The 18,657-nt window shown below is 57.1% G+C and overlaps 1 protein-coding gene across 2 annotated transcripts in view; it reads right to left on the bottom strand.

The window, feature by feature from the left end:
- Nucleotides 1-17,164, bottom strand: part of SLC38A10 (solute carrier family 38 member 10) — a 39,130-nt gene extending 21,966 nt beyond the window's left edge. For both annotated transcript variants that reach the window (XM_028112463.2, XM_028112464.2), the window contains exons 1-8: nucleotides 16,775-17,164; nucleotides 13,453-13,570; nucleotides 8,535-8,580; nucleotides 7,704-7,797; nucleotides 7,318-7,461; nucleotides 6,095-6,219; nucleotides 3,182-3,284; nucleotides 2,178-2,360 (exon numbers count right to left, since the gene is read on the bottom strand). In XM_028112463.2, the coding sequence (XP_027968264.2) occupies nucleotides 2,178-2,360; nucleotides 3,182-3,284; nucleotides 6,095-6,219; nucleotides 7,318-7,461; nucleotides 7,704-7,797; nucleotides 8,535-8,580; nucleotides 13,453-13,570; nucleotides 16,775-16,873 (912 nt within the window). In that variant the 5' untranslated portion in view covers nucleotides 16,874-17,164. The remainder of the gene's footprint in view (nucleotides 1-2,177; nucleotides 2,361-3,181; nucleotides 3,285-6,094; nucleotides 6,220-7,317; nucleotides 7,462-7,703; nucleotides 7,798-8,534; nucleotides 8,581-13,452; nucleotides 13,571-16,774) is intronic.
- Nucleotides 17,165-18,657: the final 1,493 nt, after the last annotated feature.

The raw sequence follows: 18,657 nt of genomic DNA, 5'->3' as shown, positions 1-18,657 counted from the left end.
TACAACTTTGTTTTGAAATGTAAGCAGCAAGTCCTTCCATTTTCCATCAAAGCAGTGCATGAGAGAGATTAAAAACAGGACCACCAGAAGCCAAACCCAGCTCCACAGAGCCAGGCTGATGGTTTCCGAGTGCAGCAGAACCCCCCGGGGGCACACGCTCCCAAGCACACCCGTGTGTGGTCGGTCCTCATTTCCAGGTGCTTCAGAGAGGAAGGGAAGAGGGCACGACGTAGCATAACCAAACCCAAAGTTATTCCTCCTCCAAGGCCCATGCACCAGAAGCATCTTCCGGTCAGGTAGCAGGAGTGAAGCTTCTAGAGCAGTGCTGGGCACACAGGAAGGGCTGACCACGGTTCCTATTCCTGAGCTGGGAAAACACCACACCAGGGGAGCCTCAGAACCTTCCATAACTAGAATTTCAAATCACCCCATTTCCACAATAGCCCTTTACGCAGGTGGCTTTCTTAGGATGGACTGACGGGGCTGCAGCCCCAATTTTTGATTGACCTTAGAATGACAACTTGCACCAGGCCCGGCAAGGAGGGGTGTTAGGGCTACCCCTTTTGACCCCAGGACTCATGCCTAGAAATCTACCCAATACTCCAAGAGGAGAGGGAGAAGGGGGAGCTCTACGTGTGAAGGTCAAGAGAGAGCTATCCGTGAGAGGTCAAGCGTGAAGGACCCACAACAAGCAGAGCATCCCACAAAAGCTGGAAGAGCAGGAGCGCAGAGGTGCCACGGGTTTCCATGGAGACACCCGGCGAAGACAGGAGGACCCTCACTGAAAGGACTCCAAAGAGAGGCACAGAAACGCCACGTCATCCGCGGGAGGACGGAGGGATGTAGGTGACTTTTCTTTCCTGATTTGACATCGCCTCTGATGCCACTGTGGACTTTGTTTCTTAAATGATAAAAATGTATTATATACAGCAACACAAATGCTGTTCGTACACTACACATCGGCATCAAAGCGGGAACGACGGAAGCCCACAGCTCACAGTGCTGAGGCGGGCCAGGGAGCTGCCCCCACCGCTGCCCCCAAGGGACGACGTGCTAAATCAGGCCACGTTTGGCGCCCAGGGGCTTGCCCAGCCGACGGAATGGGGGATGAGGGGTCAAACCGGAGGGGGGAGGACGGCCGGTCCTTCAGGGCTCTGCCTCCGCCATGAGGTGCCGTCTCTGGTGGCAAGACCGGCGGGAAGCTGCTCTGAGCACACGCCGACCACATGGACAGTGAGGCTAGTTCCAGCTGCTCTGAAGGCCCAGGTGCCCGGCTTCCCCAGTCTGGCCACTGGACTCACTGTCTCCTGGAGTTCTGAGACCCCCAGGCGCCCCCTGCCACCCACCCTGTGGCCCAAATGTTCCATGTGTGTGGCCGCCAGGAGTGCTGGCCGACACGGCAGACCACGCTCACGGACCTCCGGCCAGAGATACAAGACTCCATCATGGAGAAAAGCTGCGGGCAGGTGTGTCTGTGGGCTCCTAAGACAGGCAGGGGTTCACCCCACATCTTGGGGCACGAGCCATTACACAAGAACCTTTTGTTTTTAACTTGGCAAAAGTGAGAGAGCCAAGAGAAACCTTTAGTTCCAACCCATACCTTTGAAAACTTCTCGTTAAGGACTAAGCCGGGCCATGACCGCACACATGAAAGTGAACGGAATTCAGCCTGTCACGGCGTCTCTGGTCAAACTCTTAAAATGTCCAGTTACACAAACATAAAAAGCAAAGCGCACTGACCCCCATGCTCATCTGCCGACCTGACTGTGGTCGGCGCCTGCCTAGGAAGCCAGCTCTTCTGCATTCCCAGTCACTCCTCACCCCTCAGGGTTTCCTGCTCCATCTCTGATTCGGGGGTGACACCCAGGGGCTAGGGAGTCGGGACAGGGGCCTGACCTGCTCGGACACTGGGCACGGCTTCACACCTACTATGTGGACAGACCCCTGTGTGTTCTGGCACCATCTCTTTTCTCCAAAGTTGGTTTTTAAAAAAAAAATCCCTATTAAAAGACTTCACTTTAACTGAAGCTCTTCCATTTTTAACTAGGAAAAGCTCCCCCTGCCACAGCCCAGAAAACTAAAGAACTAGCACAAGGCAACAGAAGAAGACATAATTAAGATCAGCAAAGTAACATTTTCCCAGTGAAGTGTTGCCTGAAGGGCCTTAAGAATCTTACCTGCTGCTCGAAAAGCAGCGTGTTCAAGGCCTGTCGACACGGCAGGATCATCATGGGGAAGCCCACGGCCACTGACATCATGAAGCCCACTCGCATCATCTCCGTCACCAGGTTGGAGGGAAAGTGCATCAGCACGTTGCCTGCGGTGGCCTCGGTGAAGCTCACATAGCCAAAGCAGCCGACCTGCGGCAGGGCGACAGCGGGGGGGCGCACGGTCCGGGAGACAGCCCACAGGCCACCCCACAAGCAGCCTGAGCAAGACCATGCTGCCCGCGGGACTGCTGGCCCGCAAACCGCACGCCCACAGACGGAAGGCTCCGCCGTCAGGGAGGGTCCAATACACTTCCCGTGCGGACAACAGGCACCAGGGCAGTGAGCTACCGCGTGGAAAGGAAGTCTCAGGATGCCCCGTGAGCCCCGCAGAGCGGCCGATCTTCCTGTGGGGCAACATCCAAACCCAGGGACCGCGGGGAAAACCGTGCTCACGGTGGACGGCCCCACCACATGGACAACAAAGTGCGTGGACCATCTGTAGAAACTAACAAGAACGTGGATGCCGCAGAGCTCGGGGAAACAAGCTAGAATCTCAGTGCACTGCTCATTTTACTTGCAGTGTAGAAAAACAGAACAAATGGAAACATGAGAACCAGAAGAAAAATACCAAAATGTTAACTGTAACTGCACTGTGGGCCAGAATCAAAGATTATTTTCTTCCTCCACTATTTTATACTCCCCAGTTTCTGTAAACAGACGTGCCCCTTTCCACAGCAGATGAGCAGAGGTCTCGGAGAAGTGAGAAGAGACTCCCAGCCAGTGTGACATGGGAGCAGCCCATGCTGAGGTGCCTGCACGGCCCCGGGATGGGAGTGATACGGAGGGGCAGGTCTGCCCCATGGCCACCAGTCCCCGGGTGGGAAAGGAGCAGTGGGCAAACCTGCCCGGGGCCGAGAGCCAAGCCCGTTCCTGACACGGGAGAGGAGGTGGCGGTGTGAAAGGGCGCCTACCGTGACATAGAAGGCAGTGACCACGTTGAGGGAACAGGCGAATATGGAGCTCATGGTTTTCACCGACGGTTCATCCAGACTGTCGTAGGTGGGCAGAACCTGGCTGTGTATAAAACGAGTGACTTCGCCAAGCAGATTCCAGAGAAAGACACATCCTCTGCCCGCCCTCATTCCCAGGTCCCCGGTCCCCAACCGAGTCTCCAGCACCTTCCTTCCAACCACACCCACTGCCACGGTAACTCAGGGCCGCAGCCGAGGTTTGGATGGCAGAGTGCAGCCAGAGCACCCCTCCAACAAGCTCTCTGTAAACATTTCAGAAGTGCCACCGAATGAAAGGCCATTTGTCCCGCAGAAGCAGGAGTGGGACCACTGCACTGAAGCAGCACGTGTTTACAGGGGAGGCAGGAAGCGGTTCAGAGAGAGCGTCGCCGTCAAAAGAACAGAAAGTTAAACAAACATAAGCAGGGCCGGGCCACCTGCCCTCGCCTCAGTGCTGCCGATCGGAGCCCACAGGGACAGAGAGCAGCTTCTGTCCCACGCGCGGCCCAGGGCCAGCAGCACAGTGCTGCCGGCTGGTGGGCGGGACACGGCCAGCGGGCTCTCTGCAGACAACAGACAGTCCCTGAGGGGAGCAGTGGGGAGGGCCAGGGGGGTGGGCAGGGAGGTCTGTGTGCAGACCCGGGAAGGGAAGCTACACTCGGGGGTGCCCAGAGAGGCGGCCACTCTCCCTCCTGTGTGCTGTGGCGTCCCAGAGGCTGAGGGAGAGGGAGCCATGGCCAGCGGTCACGCATGCCGGATGCCAGCTGGCAGGGGGGCGTCAGGGTGCAGAAACTCATTGCCAATAAATGGACAAGCATAACAATGAGTGGAGCCAAGCCCCAAAACCACCTTCGAGAAAGGGAGAGGAGACGTCACTGAAAAGCAAACAGAACTGGTGGGAACTGTGCTCCCCAGCTCGGGCCCCCGGGCCCGTGGGGGCACCCACAGAGGGCAGGGGTCGCCCCGGATAGCTGTCCTCCCCTCGGCCTGGCGGGAGGGCGCCAGGCAGCACCTGCCCATGCAGCCCAAGCCGATGGCAGAGGGGCTGGAGGGGAAACAGTACCAACATCTCAATGCCAAGCAGCTCCTTGGGCTGGGACAGGGTCCACGCCAGCGAGTGCCAACTTGGGGGAGCGGAGTCAGACCCCCAGATGGGGACTTCCCTCCCCTGGCCCCCAGCACACAGCAGGAGCTGCAGGTGCTGTGGGGAGGGGTTGTGCCCAGCGCGGGGACGTGAACAAGTGCAGAAAGCCCAAGGCGGTGGCCCCCCTCTAAGCGTGTGCCCCGGGAACCCGCTGCTGGGAGCCACAGACGTCCACGACGACCCACCTCGGCACTCCGCAGAGCGTTCCCAGACCACCCACCTTGCCAAGAAGCCTCCATGACTCATTTTACCCGAGTCAGATGGAGCCTTCCATGTGCAGCCCCAATGCACAAACCCGGGCCTCCATGTGGACCAGGCTCCTCTGTGCTCAGCACTCTCCGGGCTGCTTCTCTGCGCCACAGGGCCTAGTGGTTCTGCACCACCAAGTCCTCGTTTACTAGGAAGTAAGATCAGGAAGGGCCAGACAGCAAAAGCAAAGCAGAGGCCTGGCCCATCGCTACAGAAAGGATACCAGTCACGCAGCCAGGGCCTGGTGGTCTGGCGGTCACCAGGCAAGCCCCTGTCTCTCACGCACTCTGGGGCAGAGACACAGTGGGAGGGGAGAGCTGTCTCTGCCCTTGGCAAATGCAAATGTTTTTACGGGTGGGGAGGTCAGCAAACGGGTCACCCCAAGCTCCGCGGACCCCCTTGCCAGCCACTCACTGGGGAGAACGTGGGCGTTATCCATAGGGCCGACGCTCTCATCGAGCAGAAGAACAAGCTGTGGGCTCACAGCCCTTCTGGAACCTATCATTTGGCCTAAGAACCAAACCCAACAGAGGTGGGCTGGCTACTCTGTGGTCACCACCAAAAAGCCCAACCACAGGTTTATTTTTTAAAAAGCAAACTCACAGACAAAAAGGACAACTGGTAACAAGGTAAAAGAATGTAACTTCTGTCACCAATTATAAAGGGGACATTAAACAGCAAGAGTAGAGCGTGTTCTGGTGGAAACCGAGCTGCCAAGAGAGACAGTAAGTGGGAAATGACGACTTGGATCTTGCATGTGGGTGTAAACACAGCAGCACGAGCAAATTTTATCTGCCACATTAGTTTACGATTGGCACAATACATGCCCACTGGAGCTATGGGGGGGCCGGCTCTGCCAGCCCCCCTGTGCACTGATGGTCTTTTCCCGTCCATGCCGGATTTACGCCTCTCTTTTGAGCAGGTTACTGTTCCGACCGGGCATGAATCACTGGCTCTTGTCATTCGGTGGCGAAGGTAATGCTGCTGGAATTATGGAAATAGCCTGCTCTGCATTCACAGAGCTCCGCGTGCCAGAGAGAAAACACACTCGCGCACGCGCACACCCCTCTGAAGACGCCCTGGCGGCAGTCGGAAGTCAATGTTTGTGCAATTTCCTTTTAAATATTCTCACACGAACAGCTCAATTCTGGCAAAATGCTTGGGACTGTGTGAATCAGATGGTTTGGGGCTGTTCTGTGTTCCCCACAGCCAACTCTTCTTGGGGGGGGCGAACTGGGCACTGTCCCCAGTACTGCCGGCAGCACGTCTCGGGAATAAAGTCGAGTTCTCTCTCGATAAAAATACACACAGCTCTCTCCCTCGACTTGGAGGGGGAACAAGTCACAATAGAATGAGACAGTACACGTTGGTGGCCTGCATCACCAATTACAGAGAACAGACAACGCCCACCTCCCTGCATCGACCCCCGCCCCGGGGCACACTCCCACGCCTCGGGCCCCTGGGGAGCAGACAGTACTTACGACTGGCAGGCGAAGGACATGCCAAAGATGGGGATGCAGCGGAAGACGCCCTCCCAGCGCACATAGCTGACCCGCTGCAGCCACTGCCCACTGAACAGGCCGTGTTTGAGGGACGAGAGCACGATCTGCAGGAGGGTAAGGGATGAGCTCGGTGCAGATCAGCACACGAGGCAGACCCGGGACCCCAGGCCCGGCCGGGCGGGCTCCTGACGCTGCTGGGGCCGTGCTCCCCGCAGCTCGGCCGCATGCTCCCCTGTAGGCAAGACCTGGTGCCGCCGGCCGGGGGCCCCGCACCCCCAGTTTGCTGCCCTGTGCGGTGCCGCGAGCTGGACACACACAGCCGGCAGGAGTTCCTGCTGCAGGGCCTTCCTGGCACTCAAGGCAGCTGCCCATGCCCTGAATGCACACAGCAGACGGGACAGAGTGAGGCCCGCCCGCCATGCCCACCTCAGTTGCCTCAGGTGACGGGACGGTCCCCACAAACTTGGCAGGCCCTTCCCAGGCCCATCTGGACACTTTCTTCTTTTTTTTAAGTAGGCTCTGCGCCCAACATGGGGCTCGAACTCAAGACCCTGAGATCAAGAGTTGCACGCTCCACCGACTGAGGCAGCCAGGGCCTCCCCCCCACACACACACACACACACTAAAAGACAAACCCCCAGAGGACAGGGCTGTCTGGAGAGTAGTGTAACCATCACTGGGCAGCCCTCACAACTGGGGGATGCTGGGAATGGCCACCCAGTGCTCAGCTTTCTAAGGAAAAGCTATGGCAAAGATTTTCACTGCGTTCACTCAGGAGCGAGCGGGTCTGACCCTCGCTGTCAACGGGCAGGCCCTGGGCTCAGGCCCCAGAGGCTCCCACTCAGAGGCCTCCAGGCACTCAGTAGGAAATGAGCGTTCTGAGCATGCATTCCATACCGGCCCCCGAGAACTGGCTGGCTATGAATGTTCCTCTAGAAAACAACTTGACCCCTTGTGACCAAATGCTGGCGCCATGACTCCTGATCACAAACTACACATGAAATGTCTTTCTGTAAAACAAGGAGCATCTACACTTTGTTTCCTGGGGAACTGGCCGCACCCCCTGCCCTGGCACCCTTGCTGCCCTGATGGCCCAGGTTCAGGTGGCCCACGTGCCCCACCAGGGCTCACAAGGATGACTCTAACATTTCCCCAGGCTTTTAAGCACCTTCCCGTCACCCCCAGGAAACCCCAGCACTCACCACAAACATGAACACGGTGTAGAACATGAGGGCCATGGCGCTGAAGGACTGGATGGAGGCCATCATGTTCCTCTGCAGGCTGAGCGGGAGCACGATGCACAGGGACACCGCAAAGAGCAGGAACACACGGAAGGTGCCGATCACCTGGGGGGAGCCGAGTATGCTGGGCAGGCATCACCCCTGTGGATCCCCAGTTTCCAACCCGCAGGCTTGGAACTAACCCCACAGCATCCAGAAGCTTCTTCTAACCGACCTCAGGTGGCTGGTCTCACCCTGTCCCCCGGTCCCCACGGGGCTGAGATGCAGCCCTGCAGGAGCGTCACAGGAAGCTGCCCCAGGAGCAACCGCAACCACACCAATGCACCGGGTCCCAAGCATGTTCTCACCTGAAACCCAAAGAGCCGAGCAAAGAAGTTGGACCCCAAGTCACCAATCACAACGTAGAAGGCCATGCAGGTCCCCAGCATCAGCCCGATCATGCTGCAGAGAACGAGGTCGGGTTGAAAGGGCCCCATCCTAGCAGAAGTCCACCAACTCAGCCCCTCGCCGAGACCCGTCCCCACCAACACAGCTGGCTCGTGACCGCCTGAGGCTGGCCCGGTGAGATGCGATGCCCCGAGAACTCTGGCCTGCAGGCCTGAGCTGTGCCCGGTGCACTTCGCTCTTTTACGCGGAACAAACGCTGAATGACTAAGCTTTTCTCTGCACAGGAGGCTGTGTGCGACCTTTCCAGGGCTACCAAACCGTACTGTGATGCTACACAAGTTAAAAGAACGATCAACTCCTTTCAGAGGGCTGCTCTTCGGCATTCACGATTCCCTAATTTACAAGCCTAAAAGTGCAATTTCCCAGCAACTTTTTCATCCCATAAAACTCTACTCGAAAGGGAGAAAGACAGGACATTTCCAGTTTCATGCTGCCTCAAGGTGACTGTGTGGGGGGCTGGGGGCACACGGGTTTCGGGAGCAGGGCTGAGCTCCCCGAGGTCCCCATTTTCACATCTTCCTTAGTAAGACTTATATGGGACTTTCGCCCTCGACATGAATCATTTTAAGGGTAACGATAAATTGAACCTTCAACTATTCAGTAAGTGACACGTGAGAAAAGTACCACCTTGTAAAGCAGTCCACATCCGAGACGTGTGGCTCAGCGTGAAACGGCCCTCAGGCTTCTCCTCAGGACCGAGGGGGTGAAGCCGGCAAAGCGCCACCACGTACCTGGTCTCCACCAGCATCTTCCCGACGTTCCCGTAGGCGTGCAGCGCTAGTGCAAAAGAGAACCGGCAGTCAGTCCGACGGCATGACGAGCGCGAGCAAAGACACCGCAGGGGGCTGGGAAGGGCCATTTGACAAAAACCTGCTGGTCCAGCATTTCAAGGGTGTAAGGAGAGCATTTTAAGGTTCTGGTCCCATGCTTTTTCCAGGTCTACCATCAACAAATGGAAACCACAGAAAAACGAACAAAAAGGCAAGAAAGCCACAGGCAGTTGATTTTTTTTTTTCATTAAAAACAACAAAGGAGACCTGTCCCCGTGAAGGGGCAGTCTCCCACGTGCAGCCGTGGAGGAGGCGCACCCGGGCCGGGGCAGGGCGCGGACAGTTCCACGTTTCCATGGCCCGCGCCAAAGGGACTTGGCTAAGAGCTTTAGGTTCACCCTCTGTGATTCCAGAGGAAAACTTAGAGAATCCTTTCTAGTGGGGCACTCTGGGGGGAGGGACAAGAGGTCCCAGGCCTGCCCCCCTCAAGGTAGACAACAGTGTGTCCTACAGTGGAATGGAGCTGTCTGTCCTTCCTTCCTGACAGCAGAACTGCTCTGAGCAGAGGAGAGATTAAGAGCTGGCTTGGCAAGGCCCCTCCCAGGACCTAACCGTGGCCTCAGGAGCCCTGCATGCCCCCACCCTCCAGGGAAGTTCCCATCTCCCAGGAGCGACCAGAAAGGGGTGCGTGTGACAGCCCAGCCCAGCTTCCTGTTCTGAGGAGACTTGCAGAGCAGGAAACATGCAGCCAGTTGGTGTGAATGAGTCCAAACAATACTCGTCACTTCTCAATGACTTAGGAAGAGGTACAGCGTTGCCAAATGCAAGGGAGCTTGGCACAGCACACAGAGGACAGAGGCCATGAATGGGCAGAAGGCCGGTCAGCAGCACAGGCCCCTGCCTTGAGGGTCATGCCGGCCTCCCTGGCTTTCTGACTCCTGGCCACAGACTCAAGGCCAAGCTGAGACCTTCACAAACTAAGGACTCCAGTCAGCAGGCAGCAGCCCAAGGCCTGCTGTCACCCAAGGGAGGCGCTCCGAGGCTCCCAAGGACAGCTGCTAGGAAGCACGCCTCTAGACAGGACACATAATTCAGTGCCCCACAGAGGTGGCTCCGTTCCTGGCTGTCCCTTCTCTGTGAGGAAGGTGAATAGCTACGGCGCATCCCAAATGCTCGGAGCAACTGCCAGCAAAAATTCCAGAACACACCTGCATCCTGGACAGCGAGGCAACAGACGGTACTCTAGCTAGTCAGGGAACCAAGGTGGGAGGGGGCACTCTTCACCCAGACACCCAGAACGACATCCCAACAGGGCTGTTCCAGTTTCTGGCCTCCCCACTCACCCCTGTCTTTACCTGGGCTCCCCCACCCCCCACTTCAAGTGCAGATCCCTCAGCAACCTCCAACCCCGAGTCTCAAACAGAAATGCCCAGCAGCACCCTGCCCTTAGCCTCCCACCTGGCACGGCACTGGAAGGGCAGAGGGGGCCCAGGACTGTCCCTCAGGGGAGGAACCACAGTGATGGACCAGCCCCAACAGGCCAGCAGGTGTCTGCAAAAGGGGTGAAAGGGGTTCTGAGCAAGCATGCCACTCTCTGGGACGGGCACTCTGCGGCCAACAGGCCGGGCCACATGGGGACTAGGGGTAGACGTGGCCTCATCCCAGCCCAACCGGTGCTCCCTTGCAGAGCAAGGACAGGCATGAGGGAGGCTCTCCCTGTCCTTCCCTGGGAGGCCAGGCAGCAGCTTCTCCTCCTGGGAGTCACTGCCTGGCTTGTGGCTCCAAGGCTGCTGTGGACACAGGGCTGACTCCTAGACCACCTGGTTCAGTACAGGACCCCGGCCCCACTCCCGCTCTCTCCACCAGCTATCCAAAGCCTCCTCCTGACCGAAGCCCAGCATCAGCAGGGCAGAGAAGGCGGTACGCACACCAAACTGTGTTGTTCAAGCGAGGAGGGTGACCTCAACCCAGCCGTCCCCAGAGCCAGGCCTTGGACTGCATTTGATTCCCCAGTGCCACGGGCACAGAGGACAATAAACATTTGTTGGATAAATGAGGGTGTAGAGACCCCCAGGCATCAGAAAGGTTGCCTTTACAGCCCTCACGCCCAAGCCACATATCCACGCACGTGGGTCACACATCTGAAGACCAGCAGGGAGAAAACTGGCTGGACAGGCCCTCAGCAGGCCCAACCCCAGGCCCAGGAGTGGGCAGCAGGCTGACCAGGACCCCAGGACCACAGACTCAGTGCCAGAAGCATCTAGTGCTCACAACTGAGAGCTCAGAGGCCACACTCAGCACAGTGAGGTCCGGGCCTTGGGGTGGCCCCAGGGGACTAAGACCACTGGGGGAGGCTGCCTGGCTGGCATGCCTATCTTCTGAAAACAAGGTTAGGAAAGTCTACACAAGGGCACCTGGGTGGCTCAGTCGGTGAAGCGTCTGCCTTTGGCTCAGGTCATGATCTCAGGGTCCTGGGATGGAGCCCCGCATCGGGCTTCCTGCTCGGCATGGAGTCTGCCTCTCCCTCTGCCGCTCCCCCTGCTAGTAATCTCTCTCACTCTCTTTCTCAAATAAATAAATAAAATCTAAAAAAAAAAAAAAAAAAAAGTCTACACAAAGCAGGATACACAGGGCGAGGGAGTGTCAGGTAAGAAGTGGATGAAATTCACCAACGTGGCCCAAGAGCAGCCACCAGAACACCACAAAAACACAGAAACTCCGTCCACAGACATGGCACCAGCCCCGTGATTCGGCTGGCAGAGCTCACCCCGCAGCAGACGCCCGCGCGCCACTCACAGCGGAGGGGGCGGCACGGGGATGGCCGCCAGGGGCTCACCAAACTCAGGAACCGCAGCAAAGTCTCACTCACATCGGGGCGTGGCAGACCCCCTCCGTGAACCCACCCCCCACACCCCACCCCTGCCGTGGAGCCCACTTGGGTGAGCTGCGTCTGCCACTCCAGCCCCTGCGGTCGCCAGGTCTGCCCGAAGGCCATCTGGCCACGTCCCTGCCCCCAACGCTGCCCGATGGCCACGGATCCCGCAGACGATGCATGTTGGGGCCCGGGGCTCTGCCAACAAAGGCTGTCTATCCCGGACCCCAGGGCACCCGGATGCGGCGAGGCCTCCTCTCAGGCCACCCTCTCCAGCTGTGGTGCAAGCTCTTGTGGGGTTTCTCGCCCAGGAGAAGGCAGAGGATGAGGAGAAAGACCCTTTCAGTAAGTCTGCCCAGGAGCAGGAAGGCCGCTGACCCACAGGGTCCAAGAGAAAATCTCCTCTCTTCCCGTCTAGGACTCCTTTCCAAGCGGTGGGGTCTCTCTGTTTCTGAGGCTAGACCCAGGGCAGCTGACACCGCAGACGGGGCCACGGGGTCTGTGGGAGCTCACACAACTGAGCCATCTCGTTTGGGACCAAAGGCACAACTGAAGACCACTGGTGGTTTGGGATCTTTTTTGCTTCGAGCGCCAGGCTACACTCACCACGAGCAGCTAAAGGCAGGAGCCCCAGGCAGCCCCGCACAAGGGTGTCCACCGTCTGCCTTCCCTGCAGTCTCTCACATCCAACCAAACCAGTTTGCCTTCTTAGGGACTTTCTAAGAATACTCAGACCGCTGTCAAAAGCCACCAACCTCTCTGGTGTAGGGTCACCTGTCCTCTGTCAGAGCAGAGCCAAGCACTTTGTGGGACGTCTGCTACGGGAACCCCGCCGTATGTTGACCCTCGGGGGGGGGAGGAAAAGATCACCCCGAAGGCCACAGGCCTACAGGCGGAGGAAGGGGCACCGGGAAGCACACTGCATCCTGAGCCGCATGAGGTCATGTCGGCATGGCTCGTTTACCTGTAACTGTCACTGCCTCAAGTGACTCCAGCAACAGCAAGAGCCTGACAGCACCATTCTCATCGGGAAGGAGAGAAGGAGGCACTCCTTCAGCTCTGAGGTCAGAACAGATGCTAGGATCTCGGTGCCAATGCAAAGCAGACGAACTGGAAGGGAACCAGAGGTGGCGCTGCCAAAAGCCCACGCGTGGACCTTGCAGATGTTTTTATTTTGTTTGGCCCCTTGGAATCTGCACACCACTTCCTCTCCGCTGTGAGAGGGAGAGCAGACCCGGCACCCCGGCCACACACTGGTGGGCGGGGGCGGGGGGGGGTGCAGCTTTCATCAGAAGCCCAGGGATTCTGCCCAGCTCCTGAGAGCCCCCAGGCCAAATCTCGCCAGCACAGAATGCAGAGCACAGCAGCCTGAGGGCGGCGGGAAAGTCAGGGCCCTGCCCTCAGAGCCAAGTGCCCCAGAAACCAGTCCAAACCAAAAGGAAGCAGAAAGCACAGCCTCCGCGCCCTTGGCCCAAATCAAAGGAAGAAAGACCTAAAGGAAATGAAATTACAACCCAGAGCATCAGGAAACAGCAGCGCTAGAGAGACAGGGGACTGAATCCCGGCCACCGGCCCGGGCCCGACAGCCTTCTCCCCCCCCCCCAACATAATTCAAAGCGGGGAAGTGCCGCAGCCCCCCGGCAGGCAGCTCTGAAGGAAGGCTCTGGGGGCTGGGGAGCAAGTGCATAGGGGGCGCTGAGGGCCACTGGTCCCGCCTGAATTTGGACGGGGAGGCTCTCTCCACAGGTATTTGCATAGACGGGAAACAGGAGAATTAAGTGTCAGCTCCTTAGTGAAGCGTGTGTCTCCAGGAACGGTTTTTAAAAACAGCATTAAATTTTAAAATAAGGAAGAAAACCTGCTGTTCAAGGAACTCTTTACGCATAAAGTGGAAGGAAAGTAAATAAATACAGGAGCAAGGCCCCAGCGCCCAGATCTCCAACGCTGCACTTCCCAAGAAAGGGCTTGGGGATGCCCAGCCGCCATGCTGAGCGCCGATGTCCTCACCCAGGCCTGCGTAGGTTCTCCGTTTGCTCAGGCTGGCCGATTTCACCAGGAACATGCACGACTGGTGCGTCATCCAAGAGCAGAAAACCAACAGCAGAGCCCCCAGGACAATTCCACACTGGAGGGTTGGAAGAAAAAGAGACAAAATAAAATGAGCCAGTGTTGTTGCCTCACACACGTGGCTCCTGAGCACCCTCTCCCACCTCCCCTGACTCTTGCAGGTGCCAGGCCCCGGCTCTGCCTCACTTCCCTGCCTACGGGTGACAATTCCCAGCACCGAAAGGGACCAATTCCCGGCATGTGGTAACCACATGCCTTGTGACCCTGAAAAAGTGCCAGGGACGCTGCTTCCTTCGTGGCCCCTCCGAGTCTTAACAGCTGGGCGCTGCCAACAACCGGCCTCCCCAGCTCTCTGCATGCACCCCCCAACATATCCCCTTCTAGCCACTGGGATCAACAGCTATGAGTGGTGAACACATTCTGGTGGGAAGAGATTAAAAATGACATTTACACCTTTCTTGTGAGTTAAATAGACACCATCTGACCCAGCAATTACACTCCTCGCTATTCACCTAGAAGAAATGGACACGTGTTCACCCACAGACACTTGTCTGCCGGAGTTTATAGCGAGTTTATCCGTGATCTAAAAGCCGAAGAAACAGTTTCAGGGCAGGGACTAGGAAGTCTCGGGGAGAGTCTAAAAGGCTAGAGCATTTTTAAAAATAAGCACAGGGTCTCGGGACTGGGTTTTGAGATTGTGGTGAGAGCAGTGAAAAAACCGAACGTTGGTGCCCCCGTGGGGCAGGACCAATAGAGAACTCCCTTGACTGTGTGTTTTTAATCCAGCTGTCTTTCTTCTCTGGCTTCCAGGTCCCCGTGCCAGGTGAGGTACCTGGGTCCCTGTCACAAATCAGGAGCCGGCAGAGAGAGCCCTCCTTTTGTACAAGTACCTGAATGCTGCAATCAGCAGACTTTTATAAAATTTTATGTTCGTTTCTAACGTCAATGGTGCCTTGGTTCCTAGAGGCTGCCGCCAGCCCGGGACTTTTGTAAGAATTCTTGGAGGACTCACTTAGATGTCGTTTCCCTCTTGCTCCCTCTACCTCTGTGTAATCTAAGTGCATTAAACATATTTGCAGGCAAAAAAATAAAAGCCGAAGAAACAAGTGTCCTCTACTGGAGGTGTGTGCAATCCAGCTGCTCTGCTCCAAGAAACACCCCAGAGAAACCCACACACAGCGTCAGAGCCCGTGCACAGGTGTTCGCAGAGCCCCGGGTAGGAAACGCCGTGAATGCCTAGCAAAGGCAAAGCAATAAACCGCTGGACAGCCTCAGACGGGAACACTAGGCAGACATGAGAAGGCACATAAGAGTGTGCTTCTACTTTCGCAAAGTGACCACCCAGGTACCACCGACCTAGGGTGCTAGAGGTGGGACGGCGGGCCCGGCAGCAGGGACGGGGGGTGCTGGCTGTGCCCTGTTCCTTAATTTGGGAGCTAGTTCCATGTGTTTGTTCACTTTTTGAAAATTCGCCGTGAATACACCCAAAAGGACACTTCTCTGTATGCATGTTATACTTCAGTGAAGTGTTAATTTTTTTGAAAAGTACCCAAGTTACTAAAATCAAACAAACAGAAGAAAACACAGAACCAAAAATTTTTTTAAATGACATGGCTGTCCAACACCAACAACACAAATCCTCAAATTGCCCCCTGGCCTCCCTCAGTGCTCCAGCCAAGGGCTCCCTAGGGAGAAGATGCTGTGTCCAGATGAGAGGTTGCTCCCGCTCTGCTAGGCCCTCAGGACAGGGGGGACCCCTTACGGTCCTGTGCTTGCACGCAGGCCTCCACCACTAAGTGTGAGCTCTTCCTGGGCGTAGTCTGGCAGGGGCCTTGTGCCCACCACTCGGCAGACACAAATCTGTGCACAGCTGAATCACCTGGGCCCAAAAGCGTACTTCCCAGGAGTCCCACCAGAGCCCTGCTGCGTGGCACTTTACAGACCCACGTGGAGGGTGGCAGCCTTGGACCTACAGAGGCCCAACCACACACATGCCCCAGGAGGCAGTTCCGGGCCAGGCAAGTCGCAGTGCACCCTGGGACACGTAGTCCTTCCAGAAATGCCTGCGAGTGGCCGTGCACGCCGGGATTCACAGAGCTAAGTCACAGATGCTGCCCCCGGGGCTCTAGAGCAGCCAGAGTCCCTGTCCTCCTGCCCACACGTTTCTGCCAGCACAGCCATCAATAACCCCTATGGGAAGCTGGCAGCAATGCAGGCTGGTGGGCTCCAGGTGGGGGATTAATAATCTCCAGATTTAAAAAAAAAATTTTTGTGCTATTTTTATCCCAAAGATGCTAAGTATGAAAAGGCAAAGTGTTTGTCAATCTAAAATTAAACTACGGGTGCCCGCTTTCAGTTTCAAAATGCCCATTTTATTTCCATTTTTCTCCCTATTTGGTTTCATCCCCTAAGACTGGTCCTTGCGCCCTGCAGCCACCTGCCCAGCCCCACCTGCCCCTCCCTTGGCTGGCACCCCTCCTCCCCCACAAGCAGCCCTCTCCAGTGCGAAGGGGGAGCAGCAACTCCAGGCCTGGCACACGTGAGGCCCGGGAGTTCATTTTTAGGAAAGAAGCTGCCCAATTTGATAATCTCACCAACCTCCCTTTTGAAAATCACCAAACACCCATTTATTTGCAGATTAAACAGAAGCCAAATGGGTCCACGCCGCACAAAGGGTGGCTTTTTTCCATGTGGCCTTTAATGTTGGCATGACACCCATTTTTAAAATACATTTCAGATTTTTTTCAGCCGAGGTAACATTTACATATGGTGAAACCCACAATCTGGCAAATTGTGGGAGCACCCTGGAACCAACACCCCAACCTAGTCCCAAGGCCCGCAGGGCTGGACCTGAGTACTCCGAAGGCAAGTACAGTCGGGTCGGAGTCTTTAAAAATAGCAAAGACGGGGTGCCTGGCCGGCTCAGCCCCGTAAAGTCGACCCCAGATGTCAGGGTCGTGAGTTCGAGCCCCACGTTGGGCCTAAAGATTACTTAAAATTAAAATAATAATAACAATAATAGTAATAAGGAGAAAGAACACGGAACCCGACGGCCACTTCCCACCTCCGAACCTCGACCTGAAATCACTAACTGCGCGAGCCCTCAGGCCAAAGCCGACAGGTGCCGCCGGCTCCCACACCGCGGGCTTCTCACGGGCAGAATCTCGTCTGATTCCGGCCGCAGACCCCGCCCAGCCGCCTCCCCCCGGCCCTGGTGCCTCCCGGCCCGGCCGTGGGGCGAGCCCTGTGCCGCTGGACTCACCTGTTTGAAGCAGAAGGGCATGGTGAGCACACTGACCCCTACTATGCTGTTCACTATGTTCGTGATCAGCCCCCAGTTGGAGGCGGCGGCCGCGGTCATAGCGCGGGGTCTAGGGGCCGGGAGCCCGGGTCCGAGGCGCTGGGACCACGGAGGACGCGAGACGCTGAGAGGGACGGGCGACTGCCTGGAAGAGGCGGCCTCGCGGGAAAGCGGCAGGGACGGTCAACCTCCGGGCCCCGCCAGGCCCTGCGGCTGCCTCATGCCATCGTCCCCCACTCGCTGTCCCTGGCCGCCTCCGTGTTCCCGCGCCCAGACGCGGAAAAGCAGCCGGGTGCCAGGCAGGGACACCTCAGCCGGTCTTCACGACCGCTTCTGAGCGCACACTTCCGCCTTCCGCGGGCTTCTCTGCCCGGAAGTGACGGCACGGGGGCGGGCTCCTCGGGCACGCACCCATGAGAGGCGGGCCTGGAAGGGCGGGAGGGGGTCGTGCGCGGCGGGCTAGGGGAAGGATGCGGCGTGGCCCGGCGGGGCGGGCCTCGGCGGATCGCAAACCAATGGGAAACGGGTGCGGGCTTTCGGGGGCGGGGACCGAGCCGGGGCGGGGCTGTGGGCGGGGCCTGCCGGGCTAAGGTGTTCGGCACCTGTCCCGAGCTTCAGGCTGGTTTTCCCGCGGATCTGGTCTCTTGAGCCTCGCTTTGCAGGGGCTGGAGGCCCAGGTCAGTGGCGGTCAGGAGAGAAAGGGCAGGGCGGCCCCTTTCGTAGGAGAGAGGGTTTGAAGGGTTCACTTTCGGCGATTACACTCTGGGACGGATGTGCGGGCGCGTGCTCGGTACCCTGGGCACCGGGACCGGGGCTTGCTTAATGGAGCTGCACACTTAACCTGTTTGGAGGACTTAGCACCCACGTTTTACGAAGAGAGGATCTAACATTCCAACATCAAAGAAGCAAAGGAAGTGCTGTGAGAGGACAGGAGGGGTAGAGACCAAAAGGACCAGAGAAATCTAGAAGGGCTTCAAGAAGGAGGTGGCTTCTAGGCTGGGCCTCGAGGAACAAATGGGAATGGAGGAGGAAGGGTTTGGGGAGGGGAGAGAACAGAGAAAGGCGCTGATATATCTGTGAATTCCTGGTACCTGACAGCTACTCATTATGTGTCTGCTGAATGGATGCACAGTGACAGGAGGGCTGGGAAGGAAGGGCCTTCTCAGGACGAGGCAGGTAATTCCAAGCAGGGTGGACCTGCACAGGAAGAATTTAAGGCTGTTGGGAGAGGCTATAGGGGCGACCACGTTTGTGGACACACGGAGGACCTTATGTCTTAGAACAGAAGCTGATTCCTCAGCTCCACCCATAGCAGCCACTAGGTATGGAAGGCTCTGTTGCACCCCCAGGCACCAGGGGGAGAAGAGGGAATACCAAGTAAAGAGTACTTAATTCAGGGGCGCCTGGGTGGCTCAGTCGTTGGTCGTCTACCTTAGGCTCAGGTCATGATCCCGGGGTCCTGGGATCGGACCCCGCATCGGGCTCCCTGCTCCGCGGGAAGCCTGCTTCTCCCTCTCCCACTCCCCCTGCCTGTGTTCCCTCTCTTCTCTGTGTCTCTCTCTGTCAAATAAATAAAATCTTAAAAAAAAAAGTACTTAATTCAAAGCCAAAATAGTACATGCCATTCATTCATCTTTATATAAATCATACATACATTTGTAACCTTTATTTTTAATTTTATTTATTTTTTGAGAGAGAGAGAGAGAATGACAGAGAGAGAATGAGAGGGGTGAGGGTCAGAGGGAGAGGCAGACTCCCCGCCGAGCAGGGAGCCCGATGCGGGACTCGATCCCGGGACCCCGGGATCATGACCTGAGCCGAGGGCTGTCACTTAACCAACTGAG

This window comes from Eumetopias jubatus, unplaced genomic scaffold (assembly GCF_037043125.1).
Source record: "Eumetopias jubatus isolate StellerSeaLion01/CBP00866 unplaced genomic scaffold, mEumJub1_p1.0 scaffold_10, whole genome shotgun sequence".
In the NCBI taxonomy this organism is placed as follows: domain Eukaryota; kingdom Metazoa; phylum Chordata; class Mammalia; order Carnivora; family Otariidae; genus Eumetopias; species Eumetopias jubatus.
The sequence above is the reverse complement of the archived record's forward strand: the minus strand, read 5'-3'. Positions and strand labels throughout refer to the sequence as shown.